This window comes from Glycine max, chromosome 13 (genome assembly GCF_000004515.6).
Source record: "Glycine max cultivar Williams 82 chromosome 13, Glycine_max_v4.0, whole genome shotgun sequence".
In the NCBI taxonomy this organism is placed as follows: Eukaryota; Viridiplantae; Streptophyta; class Magnoliopsida; order Fabales; family Fabaceae; genus Glycine; species Glycine max.
In genome coordinates this window covers 7,229,319-7,249,322 of record NC_038249.2, presented here as the reverse complement: position 1 = coordinate 7,249,322, position 20,004 = coordinate 7,229,319, and the positions used below count along the sequence as shown (strand labels likewise).

At 35.0% G+C, this 20,004-nt stretch overlaps 1 protein-coding gene across 1 annotated transcript; it reads left to right on the top strand.

Moving 5' to 3' along the window:
* The first annotated feature begins 475 nt into the window (after window positions 1–475).
* On the top strand, window positions 476–11,119 carry LOC100807212 (serine carboxypeptidase 1). Its single transcript, XM_006595266.1, has 8 exons — window positions 476–851; window positions 1,343–1,450; window positions 1,541–1,812; window positions 1,915–2,166; window positions 2,639–2,745; window positions 3,092–3,181; window positions 3,471–3,576; window positions 10,961–11,119. The coding sequence occupies exons 1-8, from the start codon at window positions 476–478 to the stop codon at window positions 11,117–11,119; spliced, it is 1,470 nt and encodes a 489-aa protein (XP_006595329.1).
* Window positions 11,120–20,004: the final 8,885 nt, after the last annotated feature.

Below are 20,004 nucleotides of genomic sequence, written 5' to 3'. Positions count from 1 at the left end.
GAGGGAGACGGGTATATCCGATCCCCAACAAAAATCAGATGAAAAAAAAAATCTATACCCTTGTGATATGGGGATGGGGATGTGTTTGGGGAAGCTAGAATGGAATGGAAAACCACCTACCCATCCCTATCCCACCCCATTGTCATATCTACTAAGGATGAACTTGGTTGAAGATAAAGTACAATTACATCAATCATACGAAAAAGTTGGAGAAACAATTATCACAGAAATTTTCATAGTTTATCACGAAGTGTTAAACTAATTAATAAACTTCATGATTCTAGAAAAAAGGAAACAAGGGTCACGCAGTTACTTTGGATGAGAAACTAATTAAACGAGCCGGCTATCTTTCTATTGTTTCTTTCACAGACCTCCAGCCACAAGAAAACAGCTCTGCATTGTTGGTCACTCTTTATAGTCTATAAATGCATAAATTCTTAGTATACAGAAACCAAGTAACCAAGTTGTGAACAAGATGAAGAAGTTTTCTCTTTATGCTTGTATGCTCAATTTGAGTATCTTGATTCTTCTTCCCTATAGCAAAGCCAGTCAGGCTGATAAACTTCAGGAGTTGATTCTGTCTAAGAGCTCACAGAAGCCTCCAGTGACCCTTTCATGGGCAGAGGAAGACGCAGTGAAAACTCCTTCTCCTGCTTATGTTGCACCCCAAGAGGGTCAAAAGGAAGCTGACAGAATTGTGGCACTGCCTGGCCAGCCCTATGGTGTGAATTTTGACCAATATTCAGGCTATGTCACTGTTGATCCAAAGGCTGGAAGAGCACTTTTCTATTATTTTGTGGAGTCTCCATATAACCCTTCAACAAAACCTTTAGTATTGTGGCTAAATGGAGGTAAAAAGTAACTGAAATTGCTTCTTGCTGATAACTTACGTTCTTTTCGTGTCTCTTTCCTAGGTATATTTTGTCATTTTTTATGAATATATCTAATCATTTATTTAGCAAAAAACACAAGATAATAAGAGGTGATGAATCGTTTACATTAGGAGAATGTCAACAGTCACTTTATGGTATGTTTCTAAAACAAAAAGTAGAAAATAGTTGACGAAAAAGAAAATATTTATTATATTAAAATATAAAATTTCCTTTAGAAGCATTTAATAAAGTGCATTAGGTGTGTCATCAATGTGCTCGATATCAAGGTGCTTGTTTTGATTCAGTTGGTATATTTTCAATTTTCATAGTATTGAAACAAAAATATCAGTTGATATTAAGCATCATCCTTTGAACTCTACATCTCTGTGTAAACTACAACATCTTGAGTCACAGGTCACGTAGGATTACCACATGAGATTTTCTGACAACATAGATTTTGAAATTCACAGGACCTGGTTGTTCCTCATTGGGGTACGGTGCCTTTGAGGAATTGGGACCTTTCAGAATAAACTCTGATGGTGAAACACTCTATCGTAACAAATATGCTTGGAATGAAGGTGAGACAGTCACCAAAATAATTGTTTTTCTATATTCCAACCTTGTCAGAGATGGAAAAATTAACATACAATTGTGGATTCATTATGCAGTGGCAAATGTGCTGTTCTTGGAATCCCCTGCTGGAGTGGGCTTTTCCTACTCCAACACTACTTCTGACTATGGTCATTCAGGAGATAAGTCTACTGCAAAAGATGCATATGTTTTCCTGATCAATTGGCTAGAGAGATTTCCAGAGTACAAAACCCGCGATTTTTACATAACTGGAGAGAGCTATGCTGGACATTATGTGCCTCAGCTTGCATACACTATTCTGGTGAACAATAAATTCAGTCAACAAAAGATTAAACTCAAAGGCATTGCTGTATGTTCTAAGACTCTTACTGAAAATTATGCCTATGTGATACGATACCACTTACCATCTCATCTTTCTAACTTCTTGATTTGTACTGATGAAAATTTTCAGATAGGGAATGCTTGGATTGATGATGTTGCAAGTATAAAGGGGATATATGATTACATATGGACTCATGCTTTGAGCTCAGATCAAACACATGAGCTGATTGAGAAGTACTGCGATGTCACTTCTGAAAACGTTTCAGCTATGTGTGTCAATGCAACAAGAACGGCTGCTATTGAGATCGGAAACATTGACGATTATAACATCTATGCACCACTGTGTCACGATTCTTCTCTCAAAAATGGATCTGCTGGCTCTGTAAGTTATACTCCTATATCCTGGTGTGAAACATTCTTGCATAATGGAAAAGATAATTCAAAATTGTACAAACATATGAATTTCATTTGTTTTAATGGTAACACCTGCTTTCAACCAAATGAGCGGATTATAAAAATCACGTCATGTTCTCTGTCATTTGACTCTCTTGTCCATCTCCATCTGTTTCTTTTCTCCTTGAGTTATAACGCTGCTTACACCTTATTTTCTGGATCAAACTGGTGTAACATATTAGCAGTCATCTCGAATTCTCATTAGATCATGCTATGTAAAAAATTTACAATGTACGTGTAAAACAGAAACAATGCAACACCATAGAAATTACCAAGAAGATCTCCTAACCAAATCAGCTCATTAATTTCAACAAGTATGATAACAATGTTTAAGGATCCAATTCAACCTCAGTTATGAATTTTCCAAGTAATTTTCAATGGCCTCTGACACTTAATTTCAGGTCTATGATTTTGACCCGTGTTCTGATTACTACGGGGAAGCCTATCTAAATAGACCAGAGGTGCAACTAGCTCTTCATGCAAAACCCACAAACTGGGCACATTGCAGGTAATTTACAATAACTTAGGATATCACCAAACATTACAGACCTACTTTTGGTTTGAAAGAATGTTCTTTTTTTTTTTTTAATTATAATAATATCACCTTATTTTTACTCTATTTCCCGTTTTCAAATAATTACACAGAAAATAATGAAAACAACTCAATCTCATATGAGCAATTTACTATATAAATATTTAAAAACAAGAAGTATAGTAAATATAAAATGCAAGATTTTTGTAATTATTTATCCAAAAAAGAAATGAAAAGAAAATTCATCTTGTCAAATGAACCACTACTATATATTTGTTATTAGCTAACCAAGCATGTATATCATATTTTGCAAAATTTACAGTGATTTAATAAACTGGAAGGACAGCCCAGCTACCATCTTGCCGGTCATCAAGTATCTCATTGACAGTGACATTGGATTGTGGATATACAGGCAAGTTCAATTTCTGTAAAGTTTAATCAAACAATGCCATGAAAAGTTGAAGCCACTATACAACATAAAATGTACTCCTTTTTTTTTTTTTTTGAATTAGCGTGTAGGATTTCTTACCTATATATTCTGATTTCCTTGGGAAATCCTTTTGCAATGACAAAGCTCCACTACCCTACCCATAACCATGTTTTTGAATTTAACTAATTCTTTCAATCTTGTAGAATAATGTGGTTTGAACTTTGTTTTATATATCCCAAGTACTAAATTTAGATGATATGTTCTTCTACAGTGGTGATACTGATTCAGTGGTTCCAGTCACATCTTCCAGATATTCAATCAACACCCTCAAGCTCCCTATCCAGGTTCCTTGGCGTCCATGGTATTCTGGAAATGAGGTACTGAAATTTAATCTTTTAATATTTTATATAGTATATAACTTCACTCCATTAAACATTGTCATTCATTGACAAAGAATAACAAAATGAATATGGGGTTTGTGGATTTGATACAACAATCATTACTTTAATTTATGAAGTGATTAATGGTGGTAGTTGCAAAATTGATATGACAATCATTATATTCATGTAATTTATCAGGGGCTAATTTGAAATTAAAATTTTGATATCTCATTGAAAATTATAAGCATTAATCTATATCATTCTTTTAGGTAGTTTATGTTTTTAAAGTGCTAGTTATTTTGGAATGGACAATGTACTTCATAGAATTTATTATATTTTCACTACAAGAAAAATGACCTATGCTTACAGACGCCTTTTTCCTACAGATATTAATTAGTGTAGGTAAATCTCAAAAATACTTCTACCTACAAGTGACTAATGTAGGTAAAACTCAACCATTTGTACCAACCATTATTTGGTGTAAGTAAATTCATTAAAATTGAAAAAAGACTTCTACCTACAATTACATTGTGTAGGTAAAACTCCAAAAAACTTGTGCCTATGATTGATTAGTGTAGGTAAAACTCAAAAAGATTACTACCTACAAAAGCACAGTGTAGGCAAAATTCTAAAAAACTTATACCTACAATTATGTGATGTAGATAAAACTTCATAAAACATGTGCCTATAATTGGTTGATGTAGGTATAACCTCAAAAGTCTTATACATATAATTGTTGGTGTAGGTAAAACTCTTTAAGACGGTTTAAATTTGAATACTAGTCTCTTGTTTTTTTTAGTAAATACTCAATATCACAAAATAACCATTCAATTTAAATTAATTTTTAGTTAATAATTGTTTAAAATTTTAAAGATAAAATATATTAATTAGTAATATTAAATTTTAATTTAGATTAACATTATTTTTATGGATTAATTTAGATTAACATTATTTTTTATGGCAATTTCTTGTTAGTTTCAGCAATCATATTCATTTTATCTTGAAATCAAACTCCAAAATGACCACAAGCCTTTGGATTATGGACCGGGCCGGGTATTTTAGTCAAATCCACTTCAATCTCCGTTTAAACCCTGCCACTCCGTTTTTTCTCTTCTTCTCGTGCTTCGGCGGAAATCGGCTTAGCTCTTCGACCGGTTAGTGCCACGGAACCAGTTTCACTTTCGGGTCTGTAATCTAGGGTTTGAATTCGAAGAGGAAAACACTAATTTGTCTCTTCTTTTTGTTAATTAGAACGAATTTGTCCTTTTCTGCTTCAATCTTCGTCGTTTTTCTTAATAATGTTCTTGTTTTCATTGTTTTTCTTTTTCCGAAAGACAAGCTGTTTGGTGCCTGTTGGGTGATTCTGAGACTTTTTTCTCTAGTAAATTTGAATTGGTGTTCCATTTATTTTTTTTAAATTGTTTTGAGGTGGTGAGGGTGAAGGTTTTATGTTTTATCTGGAGGATGATTTGAATCTTGTGATTTGTGAAGCACGTAGTCAATTGCTGAATACGATGTGATTGTGAGAAGTTCTTCTTGGAAGATGTGGATCTTCCTTGCTAATCAGTTGTGTTTAGCTTGCAACGATTTCAATTTGCTGTTTATCCTGTTAGTTTGGAAATGTTTCAGCTGCATTTTGAATTTTCTCTTTATTTTGTTAGTTTTCTGGTGATACTGATTTTGAGGAAGCTTGCTAAATCTGGTTTTGTGGAAGATTTTAGTCTGGCTTGTTTTTGGTGTTGTTACTCTACACAACCTTTTTTCATCAGCTATTTGGTATTGTCAGTTTTTCCTTTTGGTTTTGGAGATTTTTATGTTTTCTCTTCTGTTTTGAGGATACATTTTGTCTTTTCTGTGCTTTTATACTTTATTGTCAATAGTGTTTTATTTCTATTTTAGAAAATTGACCTGATTTGAAAATGTTGACTCCCAAATATCCTGGTATTTAACATGGATTTGAGTCTTTGTTGTTACTTGTTGACACTAGGCATTGCTAGCAGAATTATAATTTTATGGAGGTCATTTTAGGGTAAAATAGGATTAACTATGGTTGCACCACGTTAGCTCTTTGGAGTCAAGGTACGCATTACATAAATTCTGCCACACACATAACTATGGTTGCACCTCAGGAACGTGACAAGCTATTTTGATTCAGCTAAGCAGCTTGTGAATGGGATTCCCTTGCCACTAGATCTTGGATCCAACATTGATGATGTAAAAGTGAAAGTCACCACGGCTGCTGATTCTCTCTCCAAGAAGGCTAAAGAAAATTCAAGGATGATACACAAAGTCATAGATGGAGTGTAAGTACACGAATTTAGATGTTTCATTTGGTTTATGAATATATTTTTTTGCTGATTAATTAACATTGCTTGTTGTGATCATCTGCAGGAGACTGGCTCTTGTTACTGTTGCTGTTGTTATGATCTTTGTTGCATTTCTCGGATTGTGTATGTTTGATTTTGGTTTTGTCTTTTTTATTTTTCTTACTCTATACTAAATGTTAACCAAATCATATGAACTTGATTTAATTTTTGCAGTATTTTCTTTACTTGCTTTGTCGTGTCCTGTATACTCGTAAGTTTAATTCATTTCATTTCCTTCACTCTGATAGATTTGTCTCCCGTTAAGTTTCTATCGGTAAAAGATGTTCTTTTTTCTTTTTATCGTGGCTGCAGCTTGGTGGTTATTGGATGGATTCTTGTTACAGGCACCTTGTTACTTTGTGCTGCATTTCTATTTGTCCCTAAGTAAGTTCCTATATATTGCTTGGAGTCAATTGTTCAACTTCATGAAATCAATACAAAGCTTGTAATGGATAGATAATTGGATCGAATTAATGAATTCATTAACTAATGTTACACTTGCATATATGCATATGTATATTTTTGAACTAAAAAATAGTAGTAATGTATAAGATCATAGGGCAGAGTAATTGGTGTGTTGGGTTGGAGTTAGCTGGAGCTGGGTTTCTTGTGTGGTGTGTTGGTGTTATGGCTGAGGGATGAAGAAAGATAAGGTGTCTCTCCGACTCCGAATAATGGGAAGAAGCTAAAGGACGAAAGCGATTTTTGACGGTTTGCATTAATTCTACTTTCCTTCTTTTTTTTCCATTAAAAAATAGTCAATGATCCTGCTAAAGAAAATAAATAAATAAACAGTCCATAATTAGTCATTTTAGTTCCTTCGGAATCTATAATAGAAGTTAATTAATGACTTCTTTAAAAAAATATTATTTTGATGTATCTTATGTGATTTTGAATTCTTTAGAATTAAAAAGAATTATTTATATAAACAATTATTATTTATACGTTGTTTAACTTTTTGTATTAAATATATATAATAAAAGAAATATAATATTTAAGTTAACAAAAGTTTCTCATCCCAAAAAAAAGAAATCATTTGATGTCTTGTTCAGGGAAAATAGCTATTTGTATTGATTGCTTTTGTTCTTCTGAAATTAATGTACATTTTTAGTCTGACACTCCGACCACAGACTTCTCAATGATTTATAAACTTTATGGAACTTAAGTATCACTTAATCCCTATTACTAATTTCCCCTGTTCATTATTCTTTATAGAATTTTATAGATGGTCAGGTTTATCAGCAGAGAACCTTTAGTTTCCATTGCTGATCTTACCCTTTTCATTTATGAAGAATTGGCTGTAAATGTCCATTACATGGAATGCTTTGGTTCCTTTGCTCCCATAAGAGGTTTGACTGAAGATGGGAGCCAAGCCCAATGGTTTGTAGATGGACAGGCAACATTTGAAGCAATTGCGACTTCAATTCAAGATGCAAAGTCAGTTGTTCACCAATAATTTACACACACACACACACACACACACACACACACACACACACACACACACACACACACACATATATATATATATATATATATTGGTTTCCTAATTCAATTTTAATAATAAGAGAATGCAAATCGGCTGCAGATCTTCATTACGGGTTGGTGGTTGTGCCCAGAGCTATATCTGAGACGGCCTTTTGATAGCTTTTCTACCTCTCGGTTAGATTCGTTACTAGAAGAAAAGGCTAACCAAGGGGTTCAAGTATGCCTACTATTCTCATCAATACATTCAAGCTTGTTTGTGTTCATCTTAGAAGATTTAATTCTTTATAAGATTGATTTACAATAAAGAGAATAATGCTTATGCCATTAAATGATCCAACAGATCTATGTGCTTCTCTACAAGGAGGTTTCTCTAGCTTTAAAAATCAACAGCTTGTACAATATGAGAAGACTGTTAAAAATTCATGAGAATGTGAGGGTATTACGCTATCCTGATCATTTTGCTGCTCGTGTGTTGCAAATTTAATTTCACAGGGTTCAATTCTAGGTGTTGAGGTCAACGTTTCTAGAAAATCATATTCTACTCAACTGGTTGTCATGGAAGATGAGAATGGGAACCAAAATTCTGCGCCACCTCAAAACGAAGGGTTTCTCATCCCGAATGTATTTACTTTAGCTATACCGCAGGTTAATGAATAGCTTAATACATAGCTTTTGATTTCGTGAATAGTTTGGTTGAGTTTTCTTGTTGTGGTACTGATTTTGATTGGATTCTTACTGGTTTGTGGTAGGTTGATGGAGGTTCCAATTTATCAATTAAAGTTTGGTGGTCATAATAACTTCTCAATTTGAAACTTTTATATAAAAGTTATTGTGAACATAATAATAAGAATTCTGACTTTGAAAGTGCTTTTGCAATGCTCAAAATCTTGAGAAGCAGTTCTCAATTTTTGTTGTTGCCTTTTGGTATAATAAAGTTGTTTTGGACACTATTGATCATGATAGGGACACAAATGTTACTCTTCACTGTTACCATCAACTAACTAGTGCTAACTTATGTTTTGAAATTATTAATATGAGGGATCATAATATTCATTTCATTTTATCTTTTTGTAAATAGTTATGAGTATTATTATTTTCCATTTCGGGAAAATTAGACTATCATAATATTCGAATTTATGATAGTCTAATTTTTGTAAATAGTTATGAGTATTATTATTTTTGTAAATAGTTATGAGTGTTATGGAATGCATTTGTATAGAAATTGAAATGAACACTTTTTCAAATTTATGTTTCCCTTCCACTCCCAATCCCCTATTTAGAACCTTGGCAAGCAATCAAGTAATTTTATTCATTGTTCACTTTAATGTGGATTGATTTTTCAGGACTTGTCTCATCCTTTCCTTGCCAAGGCAATCAAGTAATTTTATTCATTGTTCACCACCTCTCTCATCCCCTCTTCCTTTGAGCCAAAGCAAAAGTATGAAAAATAAAATGAGGTATTTAATTTGGGTACTATAAAAAAGTAATAACTTTCATTTGCTCGAGTCACATTTTTAATTCTGATAGCTGCTGAAGGAAGTACCTGTTTCTATTTAAATGTTTTATTTGAGAATACATGCTACAGGACATCCCTTCATTGGTGCATGATGGCCAGTACTTGCAGTTTGAGTTATTTCCTCGACCTCAATTTGGAATTACTCTTTCAACTTAATTGCTTATTCTAATGATGTGCAGTTTATATACTTCCATTGCTGATATAATATAATAATAACCTCTGTAGTTGCATCAGTGAGTTATTTATATAAGCACTTGAGCAGAGGAAACAACAATAAGTTCACCAAATCACTACGGTGAAAAAAAATATTCAATAATTGATAATAGATATAATCAATTATTGCTGTAATTGAGTATAGGAATGAACGTATCACGTTAGCTGAAAAGTGATTATAAGATATATTTTGTTTGAATTGTCTAAAAAAATTGTTTATTTTTTTTATAAAAAGATTAGAAAAATAGTATCAAGTTACTTGTAATAGTTGATTTTGTATTTAAAATTTTACTTATTAAAAAAAATTGTTTCCCTCTTTAAAATGAGTAAATAGTGTATGGTTTAAAGAGTTTTACTCTATCATCTAATTACTAATTACCATACATATATGATAAGTTTAGTTACTTTAAAAGTAATTACTTTAAAAGCCATACTATCTACAGTATCTCTAATTAATTGATAGTAGAAAGATTTTTATATTTACTAAGAAGGACCTGCCACTAGCAAAACAGTACATTTGAACAGTGGTGGCAATCATGTATCTAACAGATTTCTAAACAGCTTTTGGTGGGTAAAATTGGTTGTCCAATCCTTCCATCATTTTTTGTTCTTTTTTAATTTCTAAAGGATGGATTATGATGTTTTTTCTGTTATATTTAGCAAAACATGTTGCTAAATATAAAATTGGTTCTCTTTTAAATTGGTTGTGATTTATTGTAAGTTTTGAAATTTAAATGGCTCAGGTACTTAGATCAACTTGGAATAGCATCCTGCTACAGCACTAAAGTCTATTGCAGGCAGACTTTAATTGGAGGGAACTATGGCCTTCTCAATACCACCACCTTTGCTCCCAATCTTGACTACTACAGGTAAGTACTAATTGAAAATTGCAACAAACGAAAAGAAAATACTTTTTTTTTCCTTGAAGGTTACTTGAAGATTTCTGGTGATTATTACATCATGTTTGAACATATCTAATCCTAGGTTCTGGCCTTGTTTCTAAACAGTGCAGTTTTGTGGCATCGGCTAATGGGAAAGAAGGTTCTTGCGATCTCAAGTGATGTTCATATTAAAGACTTTTACCTATAATTAGGAAATGTAAGTAGAAGTTAATGACTTTTACCTACAGTTGAAGATAATAGGTACATATTAAAGACTTTTACCTACAGTTAGGAAATGTAAGTAGAAGTTAATGACTTTTACCTACACACTATACATAGTAGGTAAAACCTATAGTGACAGACAATTAGCTGTCACTATACGCCCCCTCAAAGTTGACAGAAGAAACGTCTGTAGGACAAAGTCTATCGTACATTTACCTACAGATTTTTTATTTACAGTGACAGTTTTTGTCTATAGGTATAGGTCATTTTTCTTGTAGTGATAGTTAAAAAGATTTGAGTATTGCCTCCAACTCAACCTTTCCCGGTCACAATAAAAGAAAGTTCACTGTTCATGGTTAGAATCTCAAGTCTTTTACAGAATTCATTGTGATTGCAAAACAGTTTGGTTTATCAGGGTTACCCACAGTAAAAAGTTATTAAGATAAATGTGTTTGTGTCAACTGCTACATATATAGATTCTAAATATCAAAAGCAATGGCATGCGACCATAATTATGGCATGATCAACCACATGTGTCCATAATTATTGCAATATCAAGGACTGCGTCGAAAAAGCATCTACAATCGTGACCAAACATTATGACCAAAAAGTTTTTTCTACAATCGTTTTCTTCAACACCAATTAATTAATTTTTATTTTTATTTTTAAAAAAGACCAACTTCTCATCATCACAGGTTGGAGGATATGTGGTTAAGTACAAAGGAGTGACATTTGTTACAGTAAGAGGAGCAGGACATCTAGTTCCAAGCTGGCAACCATCACGGGCTCTGACTTTGATCTTCTCATTCCTCTATGGAAGCCTGCCTCCTGCCTCACCATGGAAGGGTTTCTAGGCAGATCCATATGTTGAACTTTAAAAATCACTGAGTTGAGATTCACTTTTTGCAATCTCTATTAGTTATTAGATTATAATGATGTTTTCAGATTCGAATAAAAGTTTTATTATGTATCAGTTGGTTGCCATGCCATGTAATAACTTCCTCGTGTGCGTGGCAAAAAAATGCTCTTGCTCGTTATTTGAGCTAAGGAGGAAAAATTGTCCTTTGAAAATAGGTTACCATGCTACTCAAAAGAGTTCTTAGAAGATGTGTTGATGTAGAAACATAAAGATTTTGACTATAAATGTACTACTCGGACTCCACATGTCACTTGCAAGGAGGATGCCGATCAAGTACGCGAGACAGGAGTGAGAACTCAGTCGTCGTAAATTACAAAATTAAAGTGCAAAAGTGTATCTCTTTTGGGCATTAAAGATAAATAAGATAGGAAAAGAAAAGATAAAGATCTTCATCTTTAACTCCATGATCTTTTTCATCATCATTGGCACTTATATCTCAATGGTATCAATTAATCCATCTGAATTCTAACCTACTATTTTTATACATATGCATCCCACATCTATGCCTCTAACGAGAGCATCTACGTGTCTTTGCAATACCCACTGCCGTCGTGCTAGGAGGAGAAATTATCTCTTGGACCATGATTTATTAGAGCAATATGGTAGAGATTAGGAGCGACACTACTGTCGGAGACCCTTGTAAATGACTACAGATGTCGGAACCCGTGATACAAGGGACTCCATTGTAATAAGAAGACCCTCAACCGAATAATGTAACATTCCAAAATTTCAAACATTAGAAATTCAATAATAATAGATTAATTAAGTTTTTACTCCTCAAACAACTATGGGGTTTTAAATTTTTGGTTCCTAAACTATGTTTAAAAAAAATTTGGTCCCTTCAGAATTTGCCATTATTAAAATTAGTGTATGTTGTTAATATTCTTTATTAAGTGATCCATGAAGTCTCATAAAATAAAACAGATTAAATGTTACGTGGATGTCATATACATGTCATATAAGTTTTATTATATTTAGATAAATAATTAGAATATTATGCTATTAAAATACAAAAAGGGAAAACGAATAGTTATTGTTGAACTCTAATACTCCAACCATCCATGAAAGTACACTAACCACCCATGAGGAGATCTATGACGCGGAACAACAATTCATCCTCCTATCTATAGTAATAATCATGATCATTTAAGTAAATAGTTCAGTACTTAACATGGATTATTAATAGTAAACTATTTGTAATAACAAAAAATTGTTTAGAGATCAATTTTTTTTTAAAAATAGTTTAGGGATAAAAAATTTAAAACCTCATTTAAAGATTAAAAACTTAGTTAACCTTCTTAATAATAATAATAATAATAATATGGAGAAAAGAATAAATTAATTCAATAAAGATTTAGTGAGCTAGAAATGCATAAGATAAGTAGTAAAATTATGAAAATGACTCATTTTCTAATTAAAATAAATGAAGTCAACAAAATAATATACAGTTAACCCATGCCAATTATAGTCAAAGAAAAAGAGTTTACTAAATCAACTCATTAATAACAAAATGGAAATAGTAGTTGGTTTTATTTAAAACTAGTATGTAACCCGTGCGTACGCACGAGTCGCTTGATTAGTAAAATTGCAATCACAGCAGTATGATTGAAGATTAGATAGATATATATTTATAATGTTGGCAAAAAAGAGATTGTTCAGAGCAAATTAACAAAATATAATTACATGTAAAATGAAAATTATTGTCACTTCCTCTCTTTTCTAATGACTATTTCCCAAATTTTTTCGTGTGGTCGGTAGTAGAATGATACTTCATCTGCATGGTGGAAGTCATTTTCCTTGAGGAACTTATACCATGGCCGGACAACACTTTTATCTTTAAGGCACGTCCAATTGTAGAGGAGGTCCATGCTTCCTTAAAATTGTCAAGTGATTGCCACATTCTTTCAGATATTTTCTTGCATGCAATGGGATTTCCTGCATATTATTTATACAAATTAATAATGTGATTGAAATTGTCATAACAATGCAAGTTGATGTAATTGGAACTTACCAGCGGCTGAGGAGCACCCAGTATACATTGTGTTATTTCTGTTGTCCAGATGTGTTGACAGGAATGAAGTATTGGTCTGCCACATGTTTGTTGATCCAGTGGAGGTGTAAAGTGTATATCAAAAAATGGAGTTATCATTGTAGGCAAAGAAGTTGATGATGATAGACTCGTAAATTTTTAAATCTGCTCTGAAGTCTGCGAGTCCATCTGCCAGAAAATATCTGCCTCAGTGTTGTTGGAGTTGTATTGGGTAGGTTGCTCCATTGTATCTCAACTAGACCGCTTCTGGGTAATTTGGCGCCCATTGTTCATGGTAGAATGGGGGTATTTCTATGAAAGTGTGGATATAAAGAGGAAGAAATTGTAGGAAAAGAAATAATATGTCAAAAGAGAAATAAAAAAAGTTAAAGGAAGCAAAGGAAAATGATATAAAGTACCACCCGAAAAATACAGTGACAGAATGATACTAAGTAGTCTAGATGTAAAAAATAATATTTCAAAAGGGAAATTTAAAAAAGTCAAAGGATAACTGAAGTATATGAAAATAAATAATATATCAAATGTCAATGTGATACTACAATCAGAGAATGCAATCCAAAATACAGCAGAAATACTGTAACTGAAGGATAACTGAAGTATGGTGAATGTACAGTAGAAAATCACACTACTAGAAAATACACTTTCAACATCGGTTATTTAAAACATTCTACATCGGTTCTAAAACCGATGTTGAAAGTGACGATGTTGAATGTATGAATGTTAACATCGGTTTTGGAGAACCGATGTTAACATACATATGACAACATCGGTTCTCCAAATACCCGATGTTAAACACAATGAACAACAGCAAAAAAAGTGTAGGCATGATGAACGTTGACATCGGTTTTCCAGTAAAACCGATGTTAATATGTTAGTTTAACATCGGTTTTCTAGAATAACCGATGTTAATGTATGCCCTTAACATCCATTTTTCTAGAAAACCGATGTCAACGTTGATGATGCTTACACTTATTTGGTGTAGTTCTTTGTGTATAACATCGGTTAATTATAAATAACCGATGTTACTATTCAAATATTCACATCGGTTATTTATAATTAACCGATGTTAATGTACAATAGTTGACATCGGTTATCCACAGATAACCGATGTTAAAATACAAATGCTGACATCGGTTATACACAAAAAATCGATGTTAATATACAAACGTTAACATCGGTTTTCTATTATAACCAATGTTGTTTATGATATTAACATCGATTTTTGTTAATAACCGATGTTGTTTTCAAATATTTTTTTTATATATACTTTTTGTTTTTACAGTAAACCCAAAATTGTACCTGTCAAATGCAATTTCAGGAGGCCCAATTCACAGCAAATAAACATTTTATTCTGCTTTCAAGCAGTTTTAATGATAATAAACATCAAATAATTGATTTATATATTATAAAGAACAATCAACAAATGAATTCAATGTTCGTGTTACATAGAAAATGTAAAAAATGTTAAAAAAATGTTCCTAAATCCTAGGCCTGATCTCTAACTCGGAGATAAAACTGTGCCCACTGAATCCGCAATGCTTTTAATCTCTCGGGCTCCAATGGTCTAGGGTCGTTAAAATACTGCATGATTAAATAAATCATATTAAGTTAATAATGTAATACAAATTATAAATAAATCGATTTTCTTTGAAATAAACTTACTGCTTCCCAATTATTTCTAAAACTTCCTAAAATGATGGTGGACATCCAGTGCATGACATAGTAGCCGCACTCAGTAGTTCCTTTTTGTCTATTACACTAAATACATAATGAAATTTGGATATTAATTAAACAACTAGTGTACAGACACATAAAGAAATATATATAAGTGGAAGTTTTATGTAAATGACGTACCTTGACGACAATCCACCTAGCAGGAGCCTTTGATTTAGGCTGTGGAGCATCATCAAGACCCTTGATAGCACTGTTCCGTATGAGTAACAATTAAAAACTGGTGTTGTACGTTGAGGTATTACCATGCAAATGTATTGAAAAGAACACTAACCTATTAATAATCCCCTTAAGGTAGTTGTCTAGCCTGTTATGCAATGAACAAAACCAGACAACTAAGTGTTCCTTGGGCAGGATGACCACCATCTACCAATGTCCGCTGCAGTGGAACCTAAAATGGGTTAGTACATTAGTAAACATTAATTAAATTTTGTTATTTTGTGACTTACCCATTTAGGTAGGCTCCAAGATACACATCGCGTTGTGAACTCTGCATCCAACTCTTTATGTAACTTTCAGATTCAAACTGCGATTGCCCAGACCTCTGAATGGACTGAGGCTCGAGGAATCCATAGATATCAGAATTCCCCGCTCGCATACATGTTTCAGTGAGATGCCTGTTTATGTTATGTCAAAGTTAAATATTTATGAATTGAAAGCCATAACTTAGGTAAATAAAAGCCTTTTATATAAAGACTTACAAAATCCACAACTGTAACACTGATATGCTGAGACATTGACCACCGTGTGCCATTTCGGAGAGGTCTTCGTGCTTTATGTACAGGGGGAAATCTGGATTAACGACCCTGAACACGGTGGCATCCCATCTAACCTGATAAGGCCTCAAGAAAAGTTCTGGGATGGTCAATGTCATCAGATAAAGCGGATCATCGACCTCCGGATCGGGCTTCGGAGGTGGTTTTGGTGGAGACACAGCTACCTGTTCATGAAACAAAGTTAAATAGCCTAATTTGAAAAGAAGAAACATATAGTAAGGACAATAAGTACCTGCTGTGATAAAGACTTGACCAGATGTGTTGGCCAAGCAAGGAAGGTGTGAAGTGCCTGCCCCACTAAGGAAACCTCATCAGTGGGTACAGGAACTGGAGCATCTGCATCTCTAACCTCCTCCACACTCACCTTTACTTGGCCAAGCAACAAAGGAGTGTTATGAACAACAGTGGATCCCTCATAAACTCTCCCGATGGCAACCAGGCGGGCAGGATCTACTTCTATGTACAAGCCGCACCTGTTAGAGTCACCGGTCTCAGGATCGTTTCCTGAGGGATCAACACAACTCCCCTTTGTGCTCACTCGAGGACCGGAGGGACCAGGACCAACCAGAGGCTCAGGAGGCACTGCAAGTCCCTGAGATTGCATCTGCGACTGAAGGTGGCTGAAGGATGCCATGACCTGCCTCGTCACTTTCTCTATGATGGACTCCTCTAGCTGGTCCCTGATCTGCTGAGTCAGCTGGTGTAATTCGTCAGGAGGCAGGGAGGAAGCGCTACGGGACGTCCGTGGAGCCGATCCAAAGTATTGCTTGATGGTGACACCGGCTCCAATACCACGGACACGTCCAGGGTGCTCTGGATGTCCAATAGCAGCGGCCAGAACATCCTGATGTCCATGGGGGATGAACGATCCCTGTGTGGCTTGCTCCTCAAACGAATCCTGCACAGAAAACACACAGTGGTACATGGCATTCTCAAAATATTCAAACATAATTGTAATGGTTAGTTGAACATGACTTACAATCTTCTCAGCGATTTCCTTTGCGGCCTCAGTCGTCATCTCCCTTGTCTTCTTCGTGTGGGCCATCTTCCACTTCACGTGGCGTCTGACCGGGGATGGAGGGTCGATGACGCCATCAACGCTTCCTGATTGTGCAGCTTCCTGCATCTTCTTCTTGGTCTTCTCAGCCAGGAGCTTCTGCTCCAAATAATCATAACCCCCACGAGACAAAACGTGGGGGGCAGTATTCTGCTTCTGGATGGCCTGTGCCTTCATGCGCACATCCTGAAAAAATTAAACAATAATGTTTGAAATGAGTAGAATGAAGTATAACAACTTCATGTTTATTATGAAAAACAACTTAAATGGCAAAGGAACATACCTCCCAAGAAGGGTCTCTGCGAGTCTGGCAAAACTGGGCCCACTTTTCCTTGTTGATGCCGTATTTGTCACAGATAGTGTCCTCGACACTGTCCTGATCGGCTGCAAGGGCCCATTTCCTCGTGAGGTCTGATTTAAACTGCCTCCATCTCTCCCCCACGGTCTGTAGTAACTTCCTTTTCGTCCTACTGTCAGAAGCCTCTGGGATATCAAATTCTGCTTGACAACATGAAACAAAGTTTATTTGTTACAATAATGAAATTTTTTGGCTATTAATTACACACAATCAAATAAGAAAAGAGAAATACCTGAATATCCTCCCAAATCAGGTCCTTCTGAGCAGTAGGGACCTCCTTCCAGTTCTCGTAGGTGATGTCCACCTTATCACGTGCCACAATCCCCAAATATGTTCTTAATTTCTTCTTGTGGGGACCGTCGGCCTTCCCTATAGCAGGATCAACATGCACCACTGGTCTCTCAACACCAGGTGGTCTAGTGGACAACGATCGTAGGCGTGAGGCTTTGCGTGTCCGCTTCACGGCAGACGTCGAAGCCGATGCGTTCGAAGTAGGAGGAGGAGGAGGAGGAGGAGAAGGAGGAGAAGGAGGAGGAGGAGGAGGAGGAGGAGGAGGAGTAGTGGAGGCAGGTGGAGAACCCATGATCTTTTATACAATAACATACAAAATTGGATTAATGAAAAGAGGATTAGTGATAAGTTTTTTTTGGAAGGCAAAAGTATAAGATTATTAAACAAAACCCCACCACATAAGGAGACAAGACAAATTAACCAAAGGACTCTGAAAGATAGGTAGTTGTGCTTTTTAATTGTGATTTCATCCATGTTTTCTTTGATATTGATTTTCTTAGGACTTCATCCATGTTTTGACAGCATTTGATTTTCTTTTTTGCAGAAAAGAAAGAGGGGAACGAGCAACAATTTGAAGGTTGTACATTCAGGAACTAAAGAATTCAAAATAGCTAGTAATAAGAGGGATTTGTTTTTGGGATTTTCTGAGCACCAAGAGTTGCTACGCAAGAAGCTTGCACTTCAGGAGGGAAGGATATTTGCAGCTAATGAACAACTTTCTTAACTATTTGTCCTTCAGATTTTACTGTTTTTTTTCTTATATGTAAATATAAATAATATAAGGTTATGCCATAGGGACATGGTCATTTTTACCCTTAACAATCTTAGAAGTAAATATAGACCATGTTTTCATGCCATACCCTTATACCATTTATATTTACATATTAGCAAAAAGAAACAGTAAAATCTTAAGGACAAATAGTTAAGAAACTTGTTCATTAGCTATAAATATCCTTCCCTCCTCAAGTGCAAACTTCTTGCGTAGCCGCTCTTGGTGCTCAGAAAATCCCAAAAACAAATCCCTCTTATTACTAGCTATTTTGAATTCTTTAGTTCCTGAATATACAACCTTCAAATTGTTGCTCGTTCCACTCTTTGAGAATGAGGAGGATCTTCATAGGACTTCATCCAGCTGATGTTTGTCGGCAGTTTCATCATCCACCACCCTTTTCTTCTGTGCCTTCTCACGTTCATTGTTGTTAAACCCATATTTATGCCTTCTTCCCTTTCATGTCTTGTTTGATCACAACTTTAGATGAATCTCCCATCTTCAGCATAGTTGAATCTCCTGTCTTATTGTCCAATGTCACATTTTGATGGCTTGTATCTCTTTTGTTCGTATGTTCTACTGCTTCAGCTTCACAATGCATAGAGCAATAAGAATTTTCCAGTCATCACCAAAGGCTTCTGCATCAGCGTTGACACTCTCCACCCTCTTTGGGTTTATGCTTCTGTGTTTTCTTCCATGCTTCCTCCTTATAATTCTCAGATTTATTGGAGGTCCCACTAGAAGGATCAGCACCAATCCATGCCTGTTCCTCCTCTACCAGCTCAATATCTTTCATTTCACCTTTGCTTTTGAAAACTACACTGTAATTTACAAAACAAAAGTTGAAAGGAAAGATATTGACCTGATAGACGAGGAAGAAGCACAGATTGGTGGTGATCGTTCTAGTGCAACCTCGAATAAAGCTGAGATTTATAACGAGGAGGCATGGAAGAAAACACAGAAGCATAAACCAAAGAGAGTGGAGAGTGTCAATGATGATGCATAAGCCTTTGGTGATCACTCGAAAATTCTGATTGCTTTATGCATTCTGAAGCTGAAGCACTAGAACATACGAAGAAAAGAGATATAGGCCATCAAAGTGTGGCATTGGACAATTAGACAGGAGTTTCAACTATGCTGAAGATGGGAGATTCAGCTAGAGTTGTGATAAAACAAGACATGAAGGGAAGAGAGCATAAATATGGGTTTAACAACAATGAACGTGAGAAGCCAGAGAAGAAAAGGGTGGTGGATGATGAAACTGGCGAAAAACATGAGCTGGATGAAGTCCTAAGGAGGCAAATTGAAACAAAAAACCGATGCCTCAATAAGAGAAAAATGTAGTTGTCACTTACTAGGTTTGGTGACCTCTGTCTCTGCAGAAAATTACATTAGCCAATGTTAATCAATTCTCCTTCATCATGATCATTTCGATTTGCATGAACGTCGTCAGCTTCTTCTTCTCCAACAACTTACCAGTGATTTGAGCGGTCAAAGGACTAACATAGGTGTCCATGTATGAATCATCATCTTCTACATTAACACAACCTGTTTTGCCCTGCAAAACCACGCACCACCTTTCATCACAAGGGTCTTGCACGTAAAATACTTGTCTAGCTTGTTCTGCCATGATGAAAGGGTCATTGTGGTAACCAAGTTTCTTTAGATCTACCAGGGTAAATCCTATATCATCGGTGCGCACACCGGTGTTGCTGTCAACCCATTTACATTTGAAACACATACTATAGTTTCACATTACTGGATACACGGTCCCAATATGGATCTGCT

Coding starts and splice junctions, on each gene's coding strand:
- LOC100807212 (XM_006595266.1), top strand. CDS start 476: ATGAAGAAGTTTTCTCTTTATGCTTGTATGCTCAATTTGAGTATCTTG. Junction 1,813..1,914: donor TTAAACTCAAAGGCATTGCT/GTATGTTCTAAG, acceptor GAAAATTTTCAG/ATAGGGAATGCTTGGATTGA. Junction 2,167..2,638: donor AAAATGGATCTGCTGGCTCT/GTAAGTTATACT, acceptor ACTTAATTTCAG/GTCTATGATTTTGACCCGTG.